This window comes from Pogona vitticeps, chromosome 5, assembly GCF_051106095.1.
Source record: "Pogona vitticeps strain Pit_001003342236 chromosome 5, PviZW2.1, whole genome shotgun sequence".
NCBI classification, from domain to species: domain Eukaryota; kingdom Metazoa; phylum Chordata; class Lepidosauria; order Squamata; family Agamidae; genus Pogona; species Pogona vitticeps.
In genome coordinates this window covers 104,378,307-104,401,170 of record NC_135787.1, presented here as the reverse complement: position 1 = coordinate 104,401,170, position 22,864 = coordinate 104,378,307, and the positions used below count along the sequence as shown (strand labels likewise).

Sequence of the window (22,864 nt, the reverse complement as noted above, 5' to 3'; positions counted from 1 at the left end):
TAAATATCACCCACAGGTAGACAAATGAACATAAATTGGAAACAATTTGTCTAGTTTGACCTCAAACAAGCTGCAAGAAAAACATTTCATGCATCAAAATGTTCAAGACAATGTATTCTCTCTAATGTATCAAAAAATCTCAACAACAACAAAAATCAGAGATTTGAAAAGTAACTTCACTGGTCTATAGAATCCTTCAGCCAGCACTGCTACTGGTTCACCTGACTGGAAGACTGGAAACTGTCTTACAAAATTACTTTCCCCAAATCTGTCAAAACGTCCCCTCATGCCGATCTTTGTATTTTTAGGAAGCCTGCTTACATATTTACACTGGCTCAGGTCCATTAGTGTAAATTTTAGTGGTAAACTGGCACAAAATTGAGAAGTCAATGTATACATTTCTTGTTACATACCGAGTCAATGTAGCAGCAAATGCTTACATTGTCTCCTTCACTTGTGGTAATTTGCTGCAGCAAGTTATACTGACAGAGCTAGGCTGACAGGTATAACTAACAGGACACTGGCCATCTTGTTTTGGTTCTCACTTTGTTCAGTATGATACTTAGCATCACATACACATGCATCTGGATCAATCTAGCTGGGGCAAAAAACAAAAGGAACTTGGTAGTCGGAGTCTACTACTGACAGCCCAATTAAAGAGAGGAAGTGGATGAAACTTTTGAAAAACAAATTGCAGGGTTTTCGAAGAGACATGATGTAGTAGTGATGGGAGATTTCAATTATCCAGATATATGTTGGGAGGCTAAAGCCAATGGTGCAAATGGAACCAGAACATTGTAAATAAATCAATGGCATAAGTCCCACTGAGTTAAATGAGGCTTGCTCTCACCCAAGCTGGTATATGGTTGCAACTCAGACTGGCAACCCAGTGCAGGTCTGCTCAGAAGTAAGTCCTACTGCATTCTTTTGGATTTAACCCAAGGTGAATCTCCAAAGCATAGCAGCCTCTTCAAGTTTGCTAAAGTATCACTTTACTTGTTCTAAAATATTTTACTACTGTTTTATTATCCTATTCCTTATTTACATACTATTTTAATTCGATGCCACCTTTCTCCTAGGCTGGAACCTAAGACAGATAACAAAACATTTGAAAGATGTAGATAAAGACAAGTAGAGATTTTTTAAAAAATACTCAAAGATTTTATATGGTAGAAAGAAATTAAACTATTATATTAAAAAAATTAACGAGCAAAGCAAAAGTCCATTGAAAGCCCCTTCCTAGTCATCTGCAGAAAATGTGATGGAATGGAAAGGTTTTTGCCTGCCAATGGAAGGACAAAATGATGTCATTCTGTTGTTTCTGGAATTAAGAGTTTTTTTTTAAAATTCCTACTCTGTCTCTCTCTCTCTCTCTCTACAGGCACCATCCATTAACTATCAGTTTGGGCTACGTTGTACCCAGAAATTAGAGAGCTACCAGCAGCAAATGCCACCTGTATAACCTAATCCGGTATCTGTGGATCCCAATTCCCTGCATCTCAATAACAGAAGTTGATTCACAGCTAAGTGGAAACAACCTGTGCTTTTCTTCCAGAGTATAGTGTCTCACCCCCCCTGTTGAAAATATATCAGGTAGCAAGAGTGGGAGAAAAATTCCTTGCAACTACTGATAGCTGCTCACGGAGTAGGCAATGGTAAACTGGACAGATTGGGTGTAGGCAGCGTTGTGTTTCAATTATCTTCATGTAAATCTCCAAAGAAATTGCTAACTACATCATTCACAAAAAAAATATTTAGAATACAAAGTCTCAGTGGATGCATTGGTACTCATTTGGACACTCAAAAGAGTCTTAGCTATTAAATTGCTGGATTGATATATCTCATTTGGAATTTCTTTTAATATTCCTTTAACTGTGCAGACTTTCCCATAGTGAGTTGTCTTTAGAAATAATTTGCTTTTTGCTGGCAACTCTTATACACTGGTGCCTCGACTTACAAACGTCCAGACATACAACCATTTCGAGTTACAACCAGCTGTGTGTGCAAAATTTTGCTTTGACTTGCGACTGGAGCTTCGAGTTATGACTGGAAAAAAGGCGGGGGGGAAGATGGAGAATTCAAATTGCTAACCGTTGGTGGTGAAGAGGCTGCTTCTTTGTAGCTCTTTTGCCCCAACAGTTAGAGAGAGTGTGATTGGAGGAGGCTTCGGACTGCCTGGTACGGTAAGGTTCTGCTTTCTACCTTTAAAGAACTGTTCTGGGTGCGTTTTGTAGCATGCTTTTGGACGGGGTGATGGGATTATGTTTCTATGCTGTGATGGGTCTTGCGGGGTTTGTTTTTTGGGTTTTCCCCCCATTTCCACTGGGTCTTGTGGGGTTTGTTTGCTTTTTGCTTTGCTTTTTTTGCATTTCTGAAAGGTCTTGTTTGCTTTCTGCTTTCCTTTTCTGCCATTTCCAATGGGTCTTGCATGGTTTGTTTGCTTTCTGCTTTGCTTTTTTTGCATTTCTGAAGGGTATTTCACAGTTTGTTTGCTTTCTGGTTTGCTTTTTTGCATTTCTGATGGGTCTTGCATGGTTTGTGTGCTTTTTGCTTTGCTTTGTTTTGCATTTTCAAAGGGTCTTGCATGGTTTGTTTGCTTTTCTTCCCCCCCCCCTTCAGCCCGAATGGATTAGTCATGTTTCTGATGGGTCTTGCAGTGTTTTGTGTGGTTTTTTGGTGATTTTTTTTCCTTCAGCCGGAACGGATTGTGTTTCAATGCATTCTTATGGGAAATAGTGCTTCGACTTACGACCATTTCAAGTTATGACCAGAGTTCCGGAACCAATTAAGTTCGTAAGTCAAGGCAACACTGTATCACCATGGGGGTGAAGAATGCCATGGCACAGAGGTGAAACTGATATACTGCAGCCAAGTTTCTGCTCTCAACCTGAGTTTGATCCCAAGAGATTCAGGTAGCTGGCTCAAGGTTGACTCAGCCTTTCATACTTCTGAAGTCAGCAAATTGAGTATCCAGCTCACTTAGGGAAGGAGTAATATGTAGGCTGCATACTTAAATTATAAACCGCCAAGAGTCTTTTAAGCACTATGGGGCAGTATATAAGCAGCACACTTTGCTTTACTTTATACGTGATCCATTGATCTAGCATACCAAAATAACACATAGAGAAAAATAAAGATAAGGATGTGGCCTCCAGGTATTGTTCAACCAATATCCCATCATCATTCACCTGATGGAAGGACAACTGTAACCAAAAATTCGTAGATCTTGTATTCTCTCCCTTGCCATAATAATAATAATAATAATAATAATAATAATAATAATAATAATAATAATACATATTGCACCAGTATTTAACAGATACTTAGCTTTTTGGTTACAACTTGTATCTGTTATGTAATACCAGTCAATGTTTCTATAATTTTGATTGACTATGCCTGGTGTGTCTGAACAACAACAACAACAAATTTGTTTGTTTGCTTGTTTGTTTAAAGTTTTTCCTCTGCCTTTCTCCTAAAACGGACCTTTACATAATTTAAAACACAATATTAAAATCTAAAAACAGTTATTCACATATTAAAGAAGAATTAATAGCATTATATTAAAAGTTTTAGTTAAAAGCATTGCAAAAACAGATTTAGAAGCAACAAAATAGAATCCATTCTATTTACAGTACTGTCACCTCCTAGACAGTCAGTCACTAAGGTAAAAGACATGATAGAGACACTATACAGAGTTCAAATCCATTTTAAAACACATATGGTTATTAATTTCATTATCAGATGGTTTCTCCAATGCAAACAGCTATAAAAATATTTAATAATTTTAATTTGTGATTATGTGATGTTAGTTCATGAGTTTAAAGTGGTATTACTAAGAGGGAAAAACACATTTACTGTGCTTCTTATTTGTTTCCTGAACAATCCCATGTGTGACATTATATTTACAGGGTACTAAATTATTTCTTTTTCATCTGCTTTCTTATTAAACTCATGTCCCTTATTATGAGAACATGAATTGGTTAAAATTATGAGAAAGAAAATATAAGATATAATTTTGGATTTTAAAGATTTCGAAAGTAATGGTAAGATAAATGTGAAGTAAGCTTAGTAGGAAACATCGAAAAATGTAATAATGATATATACTGTTCTCTATCACATTTTGTATTTTTTATTTACCCCAATACCCTGATCCAAATCCCCTTCCTTATAATCTTCCCTTAACTAATAGGACACGAATTTTTAAAAAATCATGTTGTCTTATTTATTTAGTTTAAAATAAATTTTCCACTTCCAAATCAGGGGTAAGTGACCCATATATTGCAAGTAGTGGTAAAAGAGTATAGGTAGCTGATAGTGGTGGGTGAGGAAAGAAGAGAAAGTACTGTGATGCAGATTAGTGACGAAACATAATTTGAACAACTTCCCAAGGGTTTGGAAAGACCTTTAAATGATTAAAACTCTTCTATTACTATACAAATACCTAAATTTTGTTTATATTGATTACATTTCATACTATGAAGATGGGTAAATTAGAAGGTTCTAGTAAATTGCAACTGTTTGTTTGTTCGTTTAAAGTAGTTTTACCCCACTTTTCTCCTTAAGAAAGGTCCAAGGAGGCTTACATCATTAAAAGACAATGTTTAAAGCTAAAAACAATCAAATATTAAAAGAATTTTTTAAAATACCACACTAAAAGACAGTAAACAAAAGCAACAACAAAAACTCATTGAAAGCAACAAGGCACAACAATCCATTAAAAAAAAAACACACTCAGCAGTCATTCAATCAGGGGAAGCTTGCCTGAAGAGAAAGGTCTTTGCCTGCTTGCAGAATGACAGCAAAGATATGGCCAGTCTGGCCTCCTGTGGGAGGGAGTTCCAGAGCCTGGGAGCAGCAACAGAGAAGGCCCTGTCCTGTGTCCCCATTAGATGAACCTGTGAGAGTGGTGGGGCCAAAAGAAAGGTCTCTCCTGATGACCTTAATACCCAGGCAGGCTCATAATAAGTTGGAACTATAGCAGGCACATGAATCAATGGAATTTACAGACCAACTGACTCAATAAATCCCCACTAATTCAATGGGCCTACTCTAATTGCAACTTATTATGCTAAGCAACCACATTTCAACCAAACAGTACTTTGGAAATAACCAACAAATGTGCTACTGTGGTCAAGGCAGAAAAAGAACATGACATCATCTATAAATTGCATTGTTTATTCTAAAAATAATGATTTAATTTATGAATTAACTCTAATTCAATGAATTAAGCAACTTTACTGCCCAACATTAACAACAACCAGTTCTTCCCATTTCTAACATTTAAAGCTAACAGATTAAATTTTAACCTGACATTCCAAGCTCTGTACATTCTGTGTGCAAAAAAAATTGATTAATCAATAATAGAAAATGATCACCAGATCTCCTTTTCTAATAACAGAGAACAATAAAAACTGATAACCACTTGCTGGCACACTATTTTAAGTAGCGTCTACATAGACACCAAGCATATTATGTCCATCAACTTATATACCAATTATATTGATCATGGGCCTAAATTATTCAAGCCTAGGAACAGTAAGCATCTACTGTATCAAGCTATTACTTCACTTGTTTGCTTTAAGCTGCCACTAAACCATTACCCTTTATATAGCTTGCTTTCAGAAAAATGGCAGGGGATGTCAGTTCTGGGTAGCCACCAGAAGAATTACATTGACAAAGGAATGCATGGTAACTGGAGCTAAGGATCCATTTATACAGGCATCTTCCAGATCACTGGTTCTTAACCTTGGGTTACTCAGGAGTTTTGGACTGCAACTCCCAGAAGCCTTCACCACCAGCTGTCCTGACTGGGGTTTCTGGGAGTTGCAGTTCAAAAGCATCTAAGTAACAAAGGTTAAGAACCACTGTTCCAGATGATCGTAGCTTCTTGGTCTATATAGGATATATACCCTATATATGCCAAATCCTACTGCCAAAATTCTGCAACCTGACTTTTATCACAGCTCCAGATCCTAAAGATGCTCCATCTCCTATTTCTTTCTACTGTTGTCTCCTGCCAGCTGCTCAAACCGTGTGAGCAAAACCAGAGGCTATGGCAGAATTCTTCTCCTTGTGAAGCACCAGCTAAAGCACCTAAAGGAAGGGCTCTCTGCTTCTGTTCACGCTGACAGAGAAGGCACTGAGGAACCATTAACATTAGAGATGGGAGCATTCGTATTCATATATGAATATCCCCCCACAGGTGCAGATAACAAGGGTCTGCCCCCCTGGGGCCAGACTGACCACTCATAATTTCACCGCTCCCGCAGGCTCTGGGCTCCCTTCCTGTCACTCTGGAGCCTGCAATGGATTAGCCACTCCTGGCAGAAGGCAGGATTACCAGCCTCTCTGCCAAGTCGAAGAGTGGCTAATCCATCACGAGCTCTAGAGCAATAGGAAGGGAGTCCGGAGTCCATGGCAGACCCTCGTTGGTGATTTTTTGTTTTTTCCCTCATTGAGAAGCATTGGACGGACAGTCCAATGCTTTTCAATGAGGGAAAAAACAAAAAAATCACCAAAAATTTACGAAGACTCAGAACAAACCCAAACTAAGTGTGAATAGGTTTCACAAAGTGGACTAACTATTCCAACCATTTAAAACATGTTCCAAATATTGTAAGACACTTTTAAATGAGCGAAAACGGACATCGGAAAGGGCTTCAAAAGCACTGAAGCCAGCTGTCCGTTCAATGGATTTAAATGGGGAAAACAAAAAATCACCAAAAATTAACAAAGACTGAGAACAAAGCCAAATTAAGTTTGCACATGTTTCAGAAGGTGCACTACCGAATTCATGCATTTAAAACAGGTTTCAAACATTTTAAGACACTTTTAAATGAGCAAAAAAGGACATTGTTAAGTGAAATTCCCCCATAGAGAACATCGTTAAACGATGGGGGAAATTCCTCAAAGAAACCCATCGCAAAGCGAATACATCATTAAACGAAGCAATCGTTAAGTCAGGCACCACTGTACTTTAAAATATTTTGGCAGACAAGGACTTCAGCCACATCCCTGTTGTTCATGCTTTTGTCCTCCCCCACCAACCATAGTAAAGATCATGAGCTCACCTTCCGCAATCTTCTAAGCACAGGCTAATTCTGCATGAGATTAATTGCTGCTGAAATTTGTGTATAATATATGTATACTTAAACTTTTTTTAAAACAAAACAAAACAGGAATTTCAATTCTTCAGAAGAGCCCTCCTTTTTCTGAATGTGGGATGTTGTGCTTCTGTACCCATGATTTAAAAAGCCAGGAAACAGCCTGATATTGCTGTCAAGATGGTCTACTGATGGGGTCCCCAACTATCAGTCCATGGCCTGGAACCGGGCAGTGGCCTTGGCAGGACTGGGCCACGGAGACAGATCTCCTCTCCCCCCCGCACATACACCCCCCCGCCTGGATGCACACATCACACACACATGCACAGGTGCCTCACCCACCCACGCATGGGTGCCATGCCCACCCCTGTGTGCACCCCACCCACTGACCTAGTCCCCACAACCTGTCCGTGGTTCAGAAAAGGCTGGAGACCCCTGGTCTACAGGATACCTTCTTCTGCTCACTACCATTCACAAAGAGACACCAAACAAGGGAAAATCCCAGAAACTCATTTTTAAAATCAGTTAACTACTTCTCCCTCACACACAAAGCAATTGTCAGGGCTGCTTTTCAACAAGTGTGAGCGACAGTGGGCACAAGAGGCAGTCTTGTAGACCATCCTGACTGGCATCCTTTTCCTGCTGTCAATGTGATCACAATATTGTGCAGCAATATCAGGACATTTTTTGGCATTCTCAATTATGGATACAGAAGCACAATATGCCACATTCATAAAATGGAGGTTTTCTTTCAAAACTGAATTCTGTTCGTGTGCTTGTTCTCTATCTACTTGGTTGGATAATATGAATTACTAGCCTATTTTGGATGAGAACAGTTCCACTACAGCCTCAGACAATTGGCTTAGTGCTCACTGGGAGAAATGCAGCCTCTAAATGAGACAAAATAAATAATAAATATATGTAAACTGTGGCAAGTCACCATTTTATGGTTGAAATCCTGTTGTGCAGTTATGAAACAGCATAACTTTTAGAAGCAAATCTGTTGCATGCCGAGTCATGCCACTCAGCATGCAACATATACCTACAGAGATTTCTTAACTTGCAGTAGTTCACTTCCAAAGGTTATCGTAATAACTGTGCAACATGATTCCAGAGAAAATTTTATTGGATGAGTTTCAGTTGTTAAAACCCGAGGATGTGGATCGGGTGCTTGGATTGGTTTGTGCCACTACTACGCAACTCAACCCTTGCCCATCATAGCTAATAAAGGAATCTGCCAGAGGGGTTCACACTTGGATCCTGGAGGTTATCAACTCCTCATTAAGAGAGGGAGTGGTCCCCACCCCGTTAAAGGAGGCAGTAATTCACCCACTCCTAAAAAAGCCTAATCTGGACCCTGGCCTAGTGATCAACTTCCAATCAGTGGCAAACCTCCCTTTTCTGGGCAAGGTGTTGGAACATGTGGTGGCTGAGCAACTCCATGCTCTCCTGGACGAAATGGATTATCTAGATCCATTTCAATTGGGTTCCAGGCCAGGTTATGGGACAGAGACTGCCTTGGTTGCCCTGTTTGCCAGCCTTTGCCAGGAGAAAGACAGGGGGAATGCATCCCTATTGATTCTCCTGGACCTCTCAACGGCTTTCAACACTATTGACCATGGTGTCCTTCTGAACAGATTGGCTGGGATGGGAATGGGAGGCACCGTTTTATGATGGTTCCACTCCTACCTGGCTGATAGAGTCCAGAAGGTGGTGCTGGGGGACATTAGCTCTGATCCATGGCAGTTGTATCATGGGGTTCCTCAGGGCTCTATACTGTCCCCCATGCTATTCAGTATCTACATGAAACAGCTGTGGGAGGAGGTTTGGGCTAAGATGTCTGCAATATGCTGATGACACCTAGCTCTACCTCTCATTCTCTACCAATCCAGGTGTGGCAGTCACCGTTCTGAACTTGCGCCTGGACTTGATAATGGACTGGATGAGGGTCAATAAACTGAGGCTGAATACAGACAAGTCGGAAGTGCTGCTGGTAGGTGCTCCACCAGATAGGTTAAAGGGCCATTTCCCTGCCTTAGATGGGGTTACATTCCCCCCAAAGGACAGGATCCTCAGCTTGGAGGTGCTCCTTGACCCAGGTCTGACCTTGGAAACCCAGGTGGACTTGGTGTCCAGGGGTGCCTTCTTACAGCTGTGGAGAATATATCAACTTTGCTCTTACCTGGATGAGTGGAGCCTGGCAATAGTCACATATGCACTGGTAACAACCAGACTGGACTACTGCAATGCGCTATACGTGGGGCAGCCTTTGAAGACAGTCCGGTGACTGCAACTGGCACAGAACTGGGTTCCATGGCTGGTAAGTGGTGCCACTGCATGGACTCATATCACGCCGGTTCTGAAAAATTTACACTGGCTGCCAGTTGCTGCTCGGGCCCAATTCAAAGTGCTTACTTTGACATATAAAGCCCTAAACAGTTTAGGACCTGGTTACCTAAAGGACCGCCTTCTTCCATACGAGCCTGCCCGTCCTCTAAGATCAGGCCAGGAGGCCCTTCTGAAGGTACCATCCCTGAAAGAGGTGAGGGGGATGGCATGCCGAAATAGGGCTTTCTCGGCTGTTGCCCCCCAACTTTGGAACACTCTCCCTATAGAGATTCGCCTGGCTCCAACACTTTTGGCTTTTCAGCGCCAGGCAAAGACCTTTCTGTTTAGCCAGCATTTTAATTAAAAAGCTGGCCATATGAGCAGCAGGATTTATTAATATTAATGTTTTAACGACTGTTTTTAATATAGGGTATTGTTATAATATTGCCTACTTTTAAAGTTTTTAATGTTTTTAACGTTTAAATATTGTTATATGCTGCTCAGAGATCACTGGTAATGGTGTGGCTAAAAAATCTTGTAAGTAAGTAAGTAAGTAAGTAAGTAAGTAAGTAAGTAAGTAAGTAAGTAAGTAAGTAAGTAAGTAAGTAAAAAAACAAACAAACAAAATATATTGATGTTTATATCCTTACACAACAGATGTGACATCCCTAATGTTCTGGGTCTAAAACTCACACAACAATTTACTATTGGCACTACTCGCTAGGGCTGATGCCAGTTCAAATCCAATAACATTTGGAAGGTGACACATTCCTATCCTCTGCCTTGCATAGCATTTTGAGCCATGATGCACTACAGCTGCCTCTTGTGAACCACAGACTCATTTGAAAAACACACACAATCACGTAGAGTGAGCTTTCTTCAACCTAAGCAAAGAATTAATGTGTTCATTGCTGTAGACTCGGTCTGAGATGCAGGTTAAGCACTCCATTTCATGGAGATAGCAGCCAAAGCTGAACACTTGAGAAAAGAACAGACAAACAATGCTTTGCATTAGCCATTCCGGCATTTACATGATGCTTATGGCTGCCTGATGCTGACATCTAGTCACCAAACTGTCTCTTGCACACAAAATGAGCAGCACAGCTAAGGCAGAGTGACAGTTTTCTTATTCCTTCTGCATGCCTCTGTTGTGTACTGCAAGATGAAGGAGAATGTTAATTTACAGGTCATGTTCCAGGAATCACAATGATGATGATGATCACAATCAACAGTACATCCTTGGCAGATCCTGCAACAGCAACAATTAAAGCAACCCTATGATAGCTTATCAATTAGGCAGGAGTCCTCCTTCCAAATTCACACACAAACCCTGCTCAGCCCACCAGGTGTTACAGAGTCCTATGTAGCTTCAGAAACAAACACACAGGACAAACCTGTGTTTCAGTGAGGGTTACTCCCTAGTAAGGGAAGGGTGATGGAGGGAGAGAGATGCAAGCACAAAGTAAAGGGTAGATGAAGCCTTACACACAATAAGAGGAACAGACCAAACTGCTGAAAAGGGCAACAATAATATTAACAATAATAATCACAATAATAAATGTAACAATAATTATAGTAATAATCATAATAATATTCCTAAAAATGTACAAAGACAAAAAGGCCACAGATCAACATCCTCCGGTGTCTGTACAGTGGTGCCCCGCTTGACGATGATAATGCGTTCCAGCAAAATCGCTGTACAGCAAAACTGTCGTTAAGCGAAAAAATAACATTGGAATGCATTGAAAAATGGTCAAAGCGTTCCAATGGGGGAAATACCTCATTGTCCAGCGAAGATCCTCCATAGGGTGGCCATTTTCGATCCCTGTCTTGTGAAGAATTGGTCCGGAAAACAGCAGGGAGCCATTTTGTGAACCACAATCAGCTGTTTTTAATTGTCGTCAAGTGAAGAAACGGTTCCCAAAGCAGGGAACTATTCATCATTAAACGAAAATTGCCCATTGGAACCATCGTTTTGCAATCGCTATAGCGATCACAAAAAAGCATCATAAAGCGATTTTGTTGTCAAGCGGGCTCATCGTCAAGCGGGGCACCACTGTATATGAATGCCAGGAGTGTGGGAAACAAACAAGAAGAACTGGAAATTTTAATTCAGGAGGTTAAGTATGACTTGATAGGAATAACTGAAACTTGGTGGGATGACTCCCATGACTGGAATACAGCAATTGAGGGATATAAACTGATCAAAAAGAACAGAGAGAATAAAAATGGAGGTGGAGTTGCAATATATGTGAAAAATACACATTCCTGTACAGAAGTACAGGAGGAGGAGAGTGGCTGTCCCATCGAGAGCATCTGGATCAATCTACTTGGGGCAAAAAACAAAAGGAACTTGGTAGTCGGAGTCTACTACTGACAGCCCAATTAAAGAGAGGAAGTGGATGAAACTTTTGAAAAACAAATCGCAGGGTTTTCGAAGAGACATGATGTAGTAGTGATGGGAGATTTCAATTATCCAGATATATGTTGGGAGGCAAATTCTGCCAAGTATGGTGCTTCCAAGAAAGTCCTGGTTTGTGTGGCTGACAATTTTCTCCTACAAAAAGTGGATAAAGAAACTAGAGATTTGCTATCTTGACTTGATTCTGACCAACAGAGATAACCTGGTGAGGGAAGTGGCATTAAGGGGAATTCTAGGTGAGAGTGACCATATCCTTCTAGAATTCTTAATTTCAAAGAAAACGAAAGCAGAGTGTAGCCACACACATTTGCTGGATTTCAAAAAAGTAAATTTTAATAATCTCAGAACAAGGATGAGTAAGGTCCCATGGCAGGAGATCCTAACAAGAAAAGGAGTCTAAGAAGGGTGGGAGCTTCTAAAAAAAGAAATTCTAAAGGCAAAGCTACAAACAATTCCAACATGAAAAAAGAGGGGAGGAGGCAAAAAAAGGCCAGTGTGGCTTCACAAAAAACTCAGGGAGACCCTAAAGATGAAAAAAGACATGTATAAGAAATGGAAAGAAGGCCAAGCCACCAAGGATGAATACAGACAAGTAGTAAGGAAATGCAGGGATGGCATTAGGAGGGCAAAAGATGAGAATGAGCTGAGGTTAGCTAGAGACACTAAAAGCAATAAAAAAGCATTCTTCAGGTATGTGAGTAGCAAAAAAGAAACAAAAGACATAGTGGCACAGCTCCGCAACGGAGATGGACAAATGATAATAGAGGAAAAGAAAAGGCAGAGGTGCTCAATTCCTATTTTAGTTCAGTCTTTTCCCATAAGACAGACTATGAACTTCCAAACAAATTGGAAGTGAAAGTGGGGGGGGGAGCGACAGGACTGCAGCTGAACATAGATAAACAAATACCATATTTTTCGCTCCATACAGCGCACCTGACGATAAGACACACCTAATTTTAGAGGGAGGAAAACAGGGGGAAAAACCTTTTGTCACACCTTGCTCTCTGGGCGGCACCTCCCCCATGGCCTGCGTGGTGGTGGGAACCATAGCCCAAGTAGTAAACATGACCTCCCTGCTCTTGTTTATTATTACCTGGTTTCACACACACACACACACACACACACACACACACACACACACTTATTTTGGGGGGAGTGCAGAAGAGACACCTCAGCCAGTCCCTGACGGGCATCCTGAGAGACAGAAGAGAGAAAGAGAGAGAGAGGAGGGAGGCGGGAAGGGGAGAGGAAGGAAGGGGGAAGTGTGAAGAGGAGGAGCCATGTGAGCGAAGGAAGGGCTGGCAGAGCGAAAAGCAAGGCGAGGGTGAGAAGAAAGCTGAGACAAACGAGCAGAAGAGAGGAAAGCTAGGGAGGGGAGGAGGAGAAGGAACTTGTGAGTCTCCCCTCACATCGCATTCCGCTGCTGCTGCTGGTGGCGGCACGGGGCCATGACAGGCACCCCTCTGACATTCAGGTCCTGGCAGTGTGAGGGGGACATGGAGAGATGAGAGAAACACAGAGTGGGGGGTTGACGGAAGAGGAGGAGTACAGCGGCATGGGCTCTGCACCATTTTTTTACAGTATTCACTCCATAAAACACACACACACCAATTTTGGTGGAGGAAAGTGTGTCTCATGGAGCAAAAAATACAGTAGTCAAGGCATACCTTACCACCATCAAGTCCTCCAGGAATTGGAGGAGGGCCAATGTTAGTAGTAGGAAGATGGTAGCCTTCATCAAACTCAAATTTGACAGGTGCCCCACCCCTTTTAGGCACCTGCCAGCGATAGGGGTGGCCTTCTGGCATCCAGGCTCGACCCAGGCCCCTTCCGGCTGAAGGGGCAGGTCGAGCAGTGATGCCGGAAGTCCCTCCCGCTGGCAGGTGTCTAAAAGGGGTGGGGCACCTGTCAAATTTGAGTTTGATGAAGGCTACCATCTTCCTACTACTTTAGTGGTCATACCTAGGCAATGGTATCTTTCATTCCTGTCTCTGCAGTAAGTTGCAGCCAGTAACTGTTTTAACTGAGGTCAAAACAAAATGTTTAGTAGGAAATTTCCAACCAGTGATTTGCCACCTAACATGTGAAGAACAAAGACATTTGTAAGGGGAAAGTGGTAGGTTGGCAACAATGGAACCTTTAATAATTTCCTCACCTCTACTCTTTCTCTCCATCCCCTCTCTAGTTACTGTCTTCCATTTAAATGGCAATCCCACCGTTGGCACCAAAGTTCTGGTTCCATTCTAGGTTGGTGATCTTTAAATAAGTTTTTGGATCTCCTTGCATTCCCACTAATGGGGCTGCAAAAAAAAAAGCAGCAGGGGTTCCTCCTCTGGAGTAAAACCTGAAAACTTACAAACTGCACAAAATTTTAGAGTATCTATTTTAGCTGTATTTTAATCGTTCTATCTTTTATTGTATTTTAATTGAATTTTGATTGTTGTAAGCCACCCAGAGACCTTTGGGTAGAGTGGGCGGCATATAAGATAAATAAATGAATAAATAAAATAAATAAATAAAAGGGACTTTGGGGGAGAGATGTGCAGGTTTCGGATGTAGAATGAACGGCTCACCATGCAAGTCTCTTTCCAAGTGAAGCATTTTCAGTGAGAAAGCAGGGAAGACAGCCAACTTGCATGTGTTATTCTGTGCATATGGGTAAAATCTGAGGCAGCACAATATTCAAAAAAGTGATTTTTATAATATGGGTCCATGGCAGACTAATTAGAAGACATTTTGCAAAAACTCTGAAATTATACAAACAGATGTTCAAATCAAAATGTTTAGAACTTTTCTAATGGGTCATTAACAGGATGAAGTAGCAATGCTGTTTCATATCAAATGCAGTCACTGCAGAGGAAAAGAAAATTCAGACACTGTACTTCATTTAAGTCTGGTACCCATGCAAACAAACTGTTCTTCTGTTTCTGTAGAGTCATAACATTGGAAATGTGGAAAGGGTCCACGGATCCCACTGTGGCCCCTTGCCAATTAAGGAAATCCTGCTTGTGGGCTCTCCAAAACCATGTGATGGGTCACTGCAGAAAATATTATCTATATGGGTCCCAAATAAGCTACATTTGGGAGAATATTGGGAAGATTCAATCTAGATATGCAATAGAATTTTAAAAATGCAAACTTTTTCTGGACTGCATCATTTCCGCATGTGGCCAAGAGAATCCCATGTTTGAATGTTTTCCCGGTTCAAAACGAGCCTGCATGTAATGGTGGTGCTGTTAACATTTGCACTCTAACCTGTAAGTAGCCTTAACTAAATAACAACTAACCATGCCGATTACAGAGTGTGTTGCAGAGTGTGTTGTTATGTGCCATCAAATCACTTCCAACTTACATCCGACCTATGAATTAATGGCCTCCAAAAGATCTAGTCGTTAACGGACCAAGTGTATTGCTTATAAATTGAATTTTTTTTCAAAATACTTTTAGGAGAAAAAAATCAAACAGAGCTTTTAGTGCTTCCTGCATGTCATAAATATTTCAGATGTGCAGCTTAAGAAAGCAATAAATAGGTAGTCAAGCAGTTCTAATCTGGCATTCGCACGCTACCACTGCTTCTTTGAAGTCTACCATATTCAATTAAATATTTGCCCATGGCCCAGCACAATCCTTAACAGCAAAAATGATGGTCAGATACTGGAATAAGCAGACACAAATAAATATTTCATATGTGTGAACCCCTATGCCCTTTTCTCATTCTCTTTTTCCACACAGCTTGTCTGTGTTTGTGTGAAAAAGATGCCCAGAGCAGCAGATGCTCTCTCTCTCTACATTCCTTCTATTTTTATTTTTATTATAAAAATAGAAACAAAGATTTGAGTTTGTTTTGAGTTCTTTCTTTCTTTCTTTCTTTCTTTCTTTCTTTCTTTCTTTCTTTCTTTCTTTCTTTCTTTCTTTCTTTCTTTCTTTCTGCACAATTCAAAATCATGGATGCACATGAAATATAGGCCAAATCAAAAGCCAATTCAAATGTCAAGACAATCTCACTATTTTGGACCGGAAGCAGTCAGAATTTAACATATGTACAGAAAATTTTTCTCAACCTTGGTCAATATCCAGGGGGTCGGCGTCCACAAAGTAGGTGGGTTTGGTGCTGTTCTAGAGCAACACTACTGGAAGTGAAGGATTTGCTGGATGCACACCATTGCCAAAGGGATGCCCGAGCATAATGCTTTTCCACTCTTCTAGGGAGGCACCTTCTATGTCCCCCACTGGGTCACTGAAAAGCCATGAATAAGACAAGGTTTCAAGTTTTCCAGACCTTTCCATCAGGCAATTAGAATTGTGAAGCTCATAAAGTCAGACTGCTAGATAGGTAAAATGGAATTTTAGATTCTGTGTGAGACAAAGATAAATTTTGTATGTGGGATACCCACAAAGGCTGCCAGGGGCAGAAGTCAACAGCCATTCGATGGTGCCAGCATCAGAAAGAAACAAATTACAGACATGCGCAAACATCAGTGGTGCGTGAGTACTGTATACCAGAACTCAGCCATGATAGAATGTGGAGGAGAGGGCCAGCTGCCTGAACCATAATAGTGTTTTAGATCCTGCTCTCCTTGGGAGCATTTCCAGGTCCAGTCCCATGGGAAGCTGATAAGCTCTCTACAAGCAGCTCTGGGTATTCAAAAAAACTGCTTCCTGATACTTATGACTGTATTCTACTGTTAAGTGCTCTGCTCTTGTTTGCTTCCCCCCCCCCCACAACACCTCCTTCTGGTCCCTGAGGATTAAGAGGGAGAAAGCATGGTTTCTAGTATCAGCTCCTTTGGCCTCCATAGGTATCACAGTTTTTAATTTCAAGGACTGAGAGGAGTGGGTGGAATGCATAGAGTAGGCCCAGAATTTAGGGAGGAGTTCACTTACCAAACTCCTATTTGTCAGAAAGGTGAGGTCTCTGCTTTTTAAGAGGCTGTCAAGGTTTGTGATCACTTTCCTCCCAAAAAGCAGGCGTCTTTTGATTTTGTGGCTGCTGTCCCCATCTGCAGTGATCATGGAGCCCAAGAAAAGAAAATCCGTCACTGCCTCCATATCTTCCCCTTCCATTTGCCAGGAGGTGATGGGGCCAGCGGCCATGATCTTAGTTTTTTTGATGTTGAGCTTCAGACCATTTTTGTGCACTCTCCTCTTTCACCCTCATTAAGAGGTTCTTTCATTCCTCCTCACTTTCTGCCATCAGAGTGGTATCATCTACATATTTGAGGTTGTTGATATTTCTTCCGGCAATCCTAATTCTCTTTTGGGATTCCTCCAATCCAGCCTTTCGCATGATGTATTCTGCATATAAGTTATAAGCAGGGAGACAATAGACAGCCTTGTCGTACTCCTTTCCCAATTTTGAACCAATCAGTTGTTCCATATCCAGTTCTAACTGTTGCTTCCTGTCCCACATATAGATTTCCCAGGAAATAGATAAGGAGGTCAGGCACTCCCATTTCTTTAAGCACTTGCCATAGTTTGCTGTGGTCCACACAGTCAAAGGCTTTTGCGTAGTCAATGAAGCAGAAGTAGATGTTTTTCTGGAACTCTCTGGCTTTCTCCATAATCCAGCGAATGCTAGCAATTTGGTCTCTAGTTCCTCTGCCCCTTCCAAATCCAGCTTGTACTTCTGGGAGTTCTCGGTCCACATACTGTTGAAGCTTACCTTGTAGGATTTTGAGCATAACTTTGCTAGTGTGTGAAATGACTGCAATTGTACAGTAGTTGGAGCATTCTTTGGCACTGCCCTTCTCTGGGATTGGGATGAAGACTGATCTTTTCCAATCCTTTGGCCTCTGCAAAATTTTCCAGACTTGCTGATATATTGAGAGTAGCACCTTAACAGCGTCATCTTTTAAGATATTAAATAGTTCAACTGGGATGCCATCACCTCCACTGGCCTTGTTGTTAGCCATGCATTCTAAGGCCCACTTGTCTTCACTCTCCAGGATGTCTGGCTCAAGGTCAGCAACCACACTATCTGGGTTGTCGGGGACATCCAGATCTTTCTGATATAATTCCTTTATGTATTCTTGCCACCTTTTCTTGATGTCTTCTGCTTCTGTTAGGTCCCTACCATTTTGTTATGTCCTTTATCATGTCCATCTTTGCACAAAAGGTTCCTTTAATACCTCCAATTTTCTTGAACAGATCTCTGATTTTTCCCATTCTATTATTTTCCTCTATATCTTTTCACTGTTTATTTAAGAAGACCCTCTTGTCTCTCCTTGCTATTCTTTGGAAGTCTACATTCCATTTTCTGTAACTTTCCCTATCTCCTTTGCATTTTGTTTCCCTTCTCTTCTCTGCTATTTGTAAGGCTTTGTTGGACAGCCACTTTGCTTTCTTGCATTTCCTTTTCTTTGGGATGATTTTTGTTGTACAATGTTATGAGCCTCCATCTATAGTTCCTCGGGCACTCTGTCCACCAAATCAAGTTCCTTAAATATGTTCTTCACTTCCACTGTGTATTTATAAGGGGTTTGGTTTAGATTATATCTAACTAGCCCAGTGGCTATTTCCTACTTTCTTCAGTTTAAGCTTGGATTTTGCTATAAGCTGTTGATCAGTGCCACAATCAGCTCCAGGTCTTGTTTTTGCTGACTGTATAGAGCTTCTCCATCTTTGGCTGCAGAGAACAGAATCAATCTGATTTCGGTATTGCCTATCTGGTGATGTCTATGTAGAGTCACCTCTTGTGTTGTTGGAAAAGAGTGTTTGTGATGACCAACTTGTTCTTTTGACAAAACTCTATTAGCCTTTGCCCTGCTTCGTTTTGAACTCCAAGGCGAAACTTACCTATTGTTCCTTTTATCTCTTGACTCCCTATTTTAGCATTCCAATCCCCTATAATGACAAGAACATCTTTCTTTGGTGTCAGTTCTAGAAGGTGTTGTAAGTCTTCATAGAATTGGTCAATTTCATCCTCTTCAGCATCAGTGGTTGGTGCATAAACTTGAATTACTGTAATGTTGAAAGGTCTGCCTTGGATTCATATTGAAATCATTCTATCGTTTTTGAGATTGTATCCCAGTAAAGCTTTTCCCACTCTTTTGTTGACTATGAGGGCTACTCCATTTCTTTTATGGGATTCTGGCCCACAATAGTAGATATGAAAATCGCCTGAATTGAATTCACCTATTCCCATACACTTTAGTCCTCTGACGCCCAGGATGTGAATGTTTATTCTTGCCATCCCCTACACACATGCAGATTACAAAAATACAAATTCAAAATTTAACAATGAAAAATGAAGAAACAACACCCTGATTCAGTAAAAGAGACCTCCACACTCAATAGCAGTTCACATACCGAACAGACATGAGAGCAGATGTGCAATTGGAGTGAGGGTTGTTAGTCCAAAAAGGTTACTTTATTGAGCTGTACTTTTGATATGCACCTAATCTGGAGAAGCCACGCATTATGCACGTTTACCGGCATGCAACTAGAAAAGGGTCATAGCCTACAACTTCAGAGATGAAGTCATAAGACTACTTTAAATCACATTAATTTAAAAAAATATTTCCATTTGTGCAGGTTTCTAAACACAATTTTGCCCATCAAGATCTGATTTCCTATATGTAAGAAAAACACTGGCCCACCAATCTTACATTACTAATAACAGCAGCTGGCATTAGCCAAAGATAAAGGAGAAAACAGTCAATAGTGTCTCTTCCTCAGAATAATATAGACAAATTCACATTTATGAGGTCTGTCTATCTCCCATGCAAAGACAGTGAACATACAAACAGAACAATGCTAGGTATATTCAATCTGACCTTGTTTCAAAAAGCAGCTAAACTGATGCCTCCTGATGGTCAGAAACAGAAGATGGCCGATCATATTCTACCCACCTCCACCACCTTTTAATCCCCTTTCCGCTTATGATATTCAGCCATTTCATTTAGCTATCACATATAATTTTGTTTTAATGCCATCTCCCAACTGTGAAGGTCACCACTGCTGGTGGTTGTTGATTCTGCAAGCTAATTATGAATGGAGCCACTTATGTCCTAAGGGCATGCTCAATAAATAAAAGCAACAAACAGATCTTTGCAAGCAGTCAATATCTTTTGGGAGACTAGACATTATCCCCACTGTCACCTCCATCAAACTGAGTAAAACAGGCCTGAGAGCTTTTAGACTGGCAGAATAACCAGTTGTCCTCAGACTTCTGTACAGCTCTGGACATTTTTTTTAGTCTGAAAATGTGCAGTTAAGTCCAGCAGAGAAAGATCTGTGAGCAAGTTAGCAGTGCAGAAGCTTCTAGACCTAGTGCCCTAAATATTGGTGTTCTCTGTATACACACAAGCATTGCTCTCTGGCATAGTGACCCATCTTGGGCAGTAGATTTTGGGGTAATAAAAAAATAACACCAAATCATTTAGGGCTCCCCAGAACACCATCTTCTATCATCATGGATAGGTGCTACTGGGAGATTGTTTTCCTTCAGGCTACTTCTGGCTCAAAGGTAAATCCCATGTCACTCAACAGCATTAACATCTGAGTAAAAATATAAAATAAAAAAATAAAAAAATTGAGGATCATGCTGCATAAAGAAAGCAGGCCACAGGCATCCATTTCTGATTCTGGTTCAGCATAAAACACTGCGGTTGACTCCCTCAAAAGACATCCATCCCGGAACACTTGAGAGATGCCAAAATTCACCGCCTGTGGACAGCTATGCCTCACGACCGTTTTGCCGCATGCATATGCAAGTCTGGAGAGACCGCTGCCTCTTTTGGGGATCAGGAGCATAGAGAAAGGTCTCAGAATCGCGATTTTCTTTCCACATTTCTGCGTTAGGCAAATGGCTCAGCTAGAAGCGCTACCTGGCAGAATCCATGCCATTCGGCAGCCCCAGCTGTCCAGCAGAATAAACCCGAGGGGGGGGGGAGCCCAAATAGTAATTTACTGAACTTCTTTTTTCAGATGGGGGAAAGGGGGAATTAAACTGGGACGCAAAACAGCCCATTCCTTAAAACAAGACGGGGAAAGAGGAGAATCCCCTTCCTTTCTCGGCTCTTTGCCTTCAAAGCTCAGGGATGAATCTGGTACCTGATTTGGGGTAGGTAACAATCCAGACATCATTGTCCCTCACTGGGAAATTGGCGATCTCTTCCATCTTCCCCCTGCAGAAAGGGGGCAGGCGCACCCCATTGTACTCGAAGTATTTGCTCTCAAACTCCCCGGGAGTGCTGGGGGTCTCGCATTCGCTCTCCGCCATCCTCTTCCTCCCTTCCTGGCCGCCCAGCAGCCGGGGCCAAGGCGCATCAAGGACCCCGAAGAGGCCGGAGGAAAGCAACCGGCCCCGGTGCCGCCACCTCCTCCCCACCCCACCCCCGCGAATTCCCCTGGCCCTCCTCCTCCTCCTCCTGCCTGGCAAGGCACAAGCAGGCACGCCCGCAACGAGAGAGGCTCCTTGAGGACCCGGGGAGGTGCTGCTCCTCGGCTCGGCTCCGGGAAGAAGAGGCCGGCCTTCAGCGAATGGGCGCGGGAGCCGATGATGTAATGCGGGACCGCTCGAGAGGCGGGCCAGGTTGCAAGCGGCGCAAGCGAGCGGCGGCGAAAGAAGCCGGAGGGAATCCGGCATTAACCCTCTGCAGGCTTGCCCGCGCCCGCGCCTCTCTAGGCCAGTGGTTGCTCTGACGGCCCAGCAGGTTGTAGTTATTATCCCGCGTTACTCTCTTCCGTCGTTTTTGATGGCGTAACGTTCGTTACTCGCCCTGAGACAGCTGGTTTCGCACACGTGGAAACGAACCCATGTTGGCAGCCCAGAGACGTCTCAAAGGGACTCACGGACAAGCCCGGCTGGCTCACAAACCTACCGGCAGAATTTTGTGTTTGCAGAGCTGTGCTTTCTTTCTTTTACATATTACACCTCTACTCCAGATGTCTCTGCATTCCGGAAATAGGGATTCTATTGTTGGAAACTTGTAGCGCCAGGCAAGAGTTTGGAGGGGCACCCCATCTCAAAGGGGCATGGCTCCTGCCTCCCACAGCATTGCTCTTTCTACTCCCAAAGTGGAAGCATCCTGGGATCTTTACTACATGTATGGGCCGGAATTTCATTTTAAAAAAATCTTTTTACTGAACATTTTTATTCATCTTTTGGATATATTTAATTTTAACTATCGAGAGAATAAATGTCAATGAAAATTGCACAGTGGCATTTGCTCACATTTCTCCTGCTTCTTTCACACAGCTTTGATCATTGTTAGTGTTGTGTACCAGAAGTACACGCTGGATTTGGAAGGGGCAGAGGAACTAGAGACCAAATTGCTAACATGCATTGGATTATGGAGAAAGCCAGAGAGTTCCAGAAAAACATCTACTTCTGCTTCATTGACTACACAAAAGCCTTTGACTGTGTGGACCACAACAAACGATGGCAAGTTCTTAAAGAAATGGGAGTGCCTGACCACCTTATCTATCTCCTGAGAAATCTATATGTGGGACAGGAAGCAACAGTTAGAACTGGATATGTGAACACAGATTGGTTCAAAACTGGGAAAGGAGTACGACAAGGCTGTCTATTGTCCCCCAGCTTATTTAACTTATATGCAGAATACATCATGCTAAATGCAGGACTGGATGAATCCCAAGACAGAATTAAGATTGCCGGAAGAAATATCAACAACCTCGGATATGCAGATGATACCACTCTGATGGCAGAAAGTGAGGAGGAATTAAGGAACCTCTTAATGAGGGTGAAAGAGGAGAGCACAAAAAATGGTCTGAAGCTCAGCATCCAAAAAACTAAGATCATGGCCGCTGGTCCCATCACCTCCTGGCAAATGGAAGGGAAAGATATGGAGGTAGTGACAGATTTTACTTTCTTGGGCTCCATGATCACTGCAGATGGTGACAGCAGCCACAAAATCAAAAGACGCCTGCTTTTTGGGAGGAAAGCGATGACAAACCTAGACAGCATCTTAAAAGGCAGGGGCATCACCTTGCTGACAAAGGTCCACATAGTCAAAGTTATGGTTTTTCCGAAGAATTGATGCTTTTG

General features: G+C 41.9%; 1 protein-coding gene across 4 annotated transcripts in view; it reads right to left on the bottom strand.

The window, feature by feature from the left end:
* Positions 1 to 21,473, bottom strand: part of SULT4A1 (sulfotransferase family 4A member 1) — a 41,082-nt gene extending 19,609 nt beyond the window's left edge. For 2 of the 4 annotated variants that reach the window (XR_012087496.2, XR_012087497.2), the window contains exon 1: positions 20,908 to 21,380. Coding sequence is in view for 2 of the 4 variants with exons in the window: in XM_020788920.3 (XP_020644579.2) it covers positions 20,908 to 21,442 (535 nt within the window). In the remaining 2 variants the exon portion in view is untranslated. Of the gene's footprint in view, positions 1 to 20,907 lie in introns of all 4 variants that reach the window. The other 2 variants (XM_020788920.3, XM_020788921.3) reach the window with 2 other exon arrangements.
* Between the last annotated feature and the right edge of the window lie 1,391 nt (positions 21,474 to 22,864).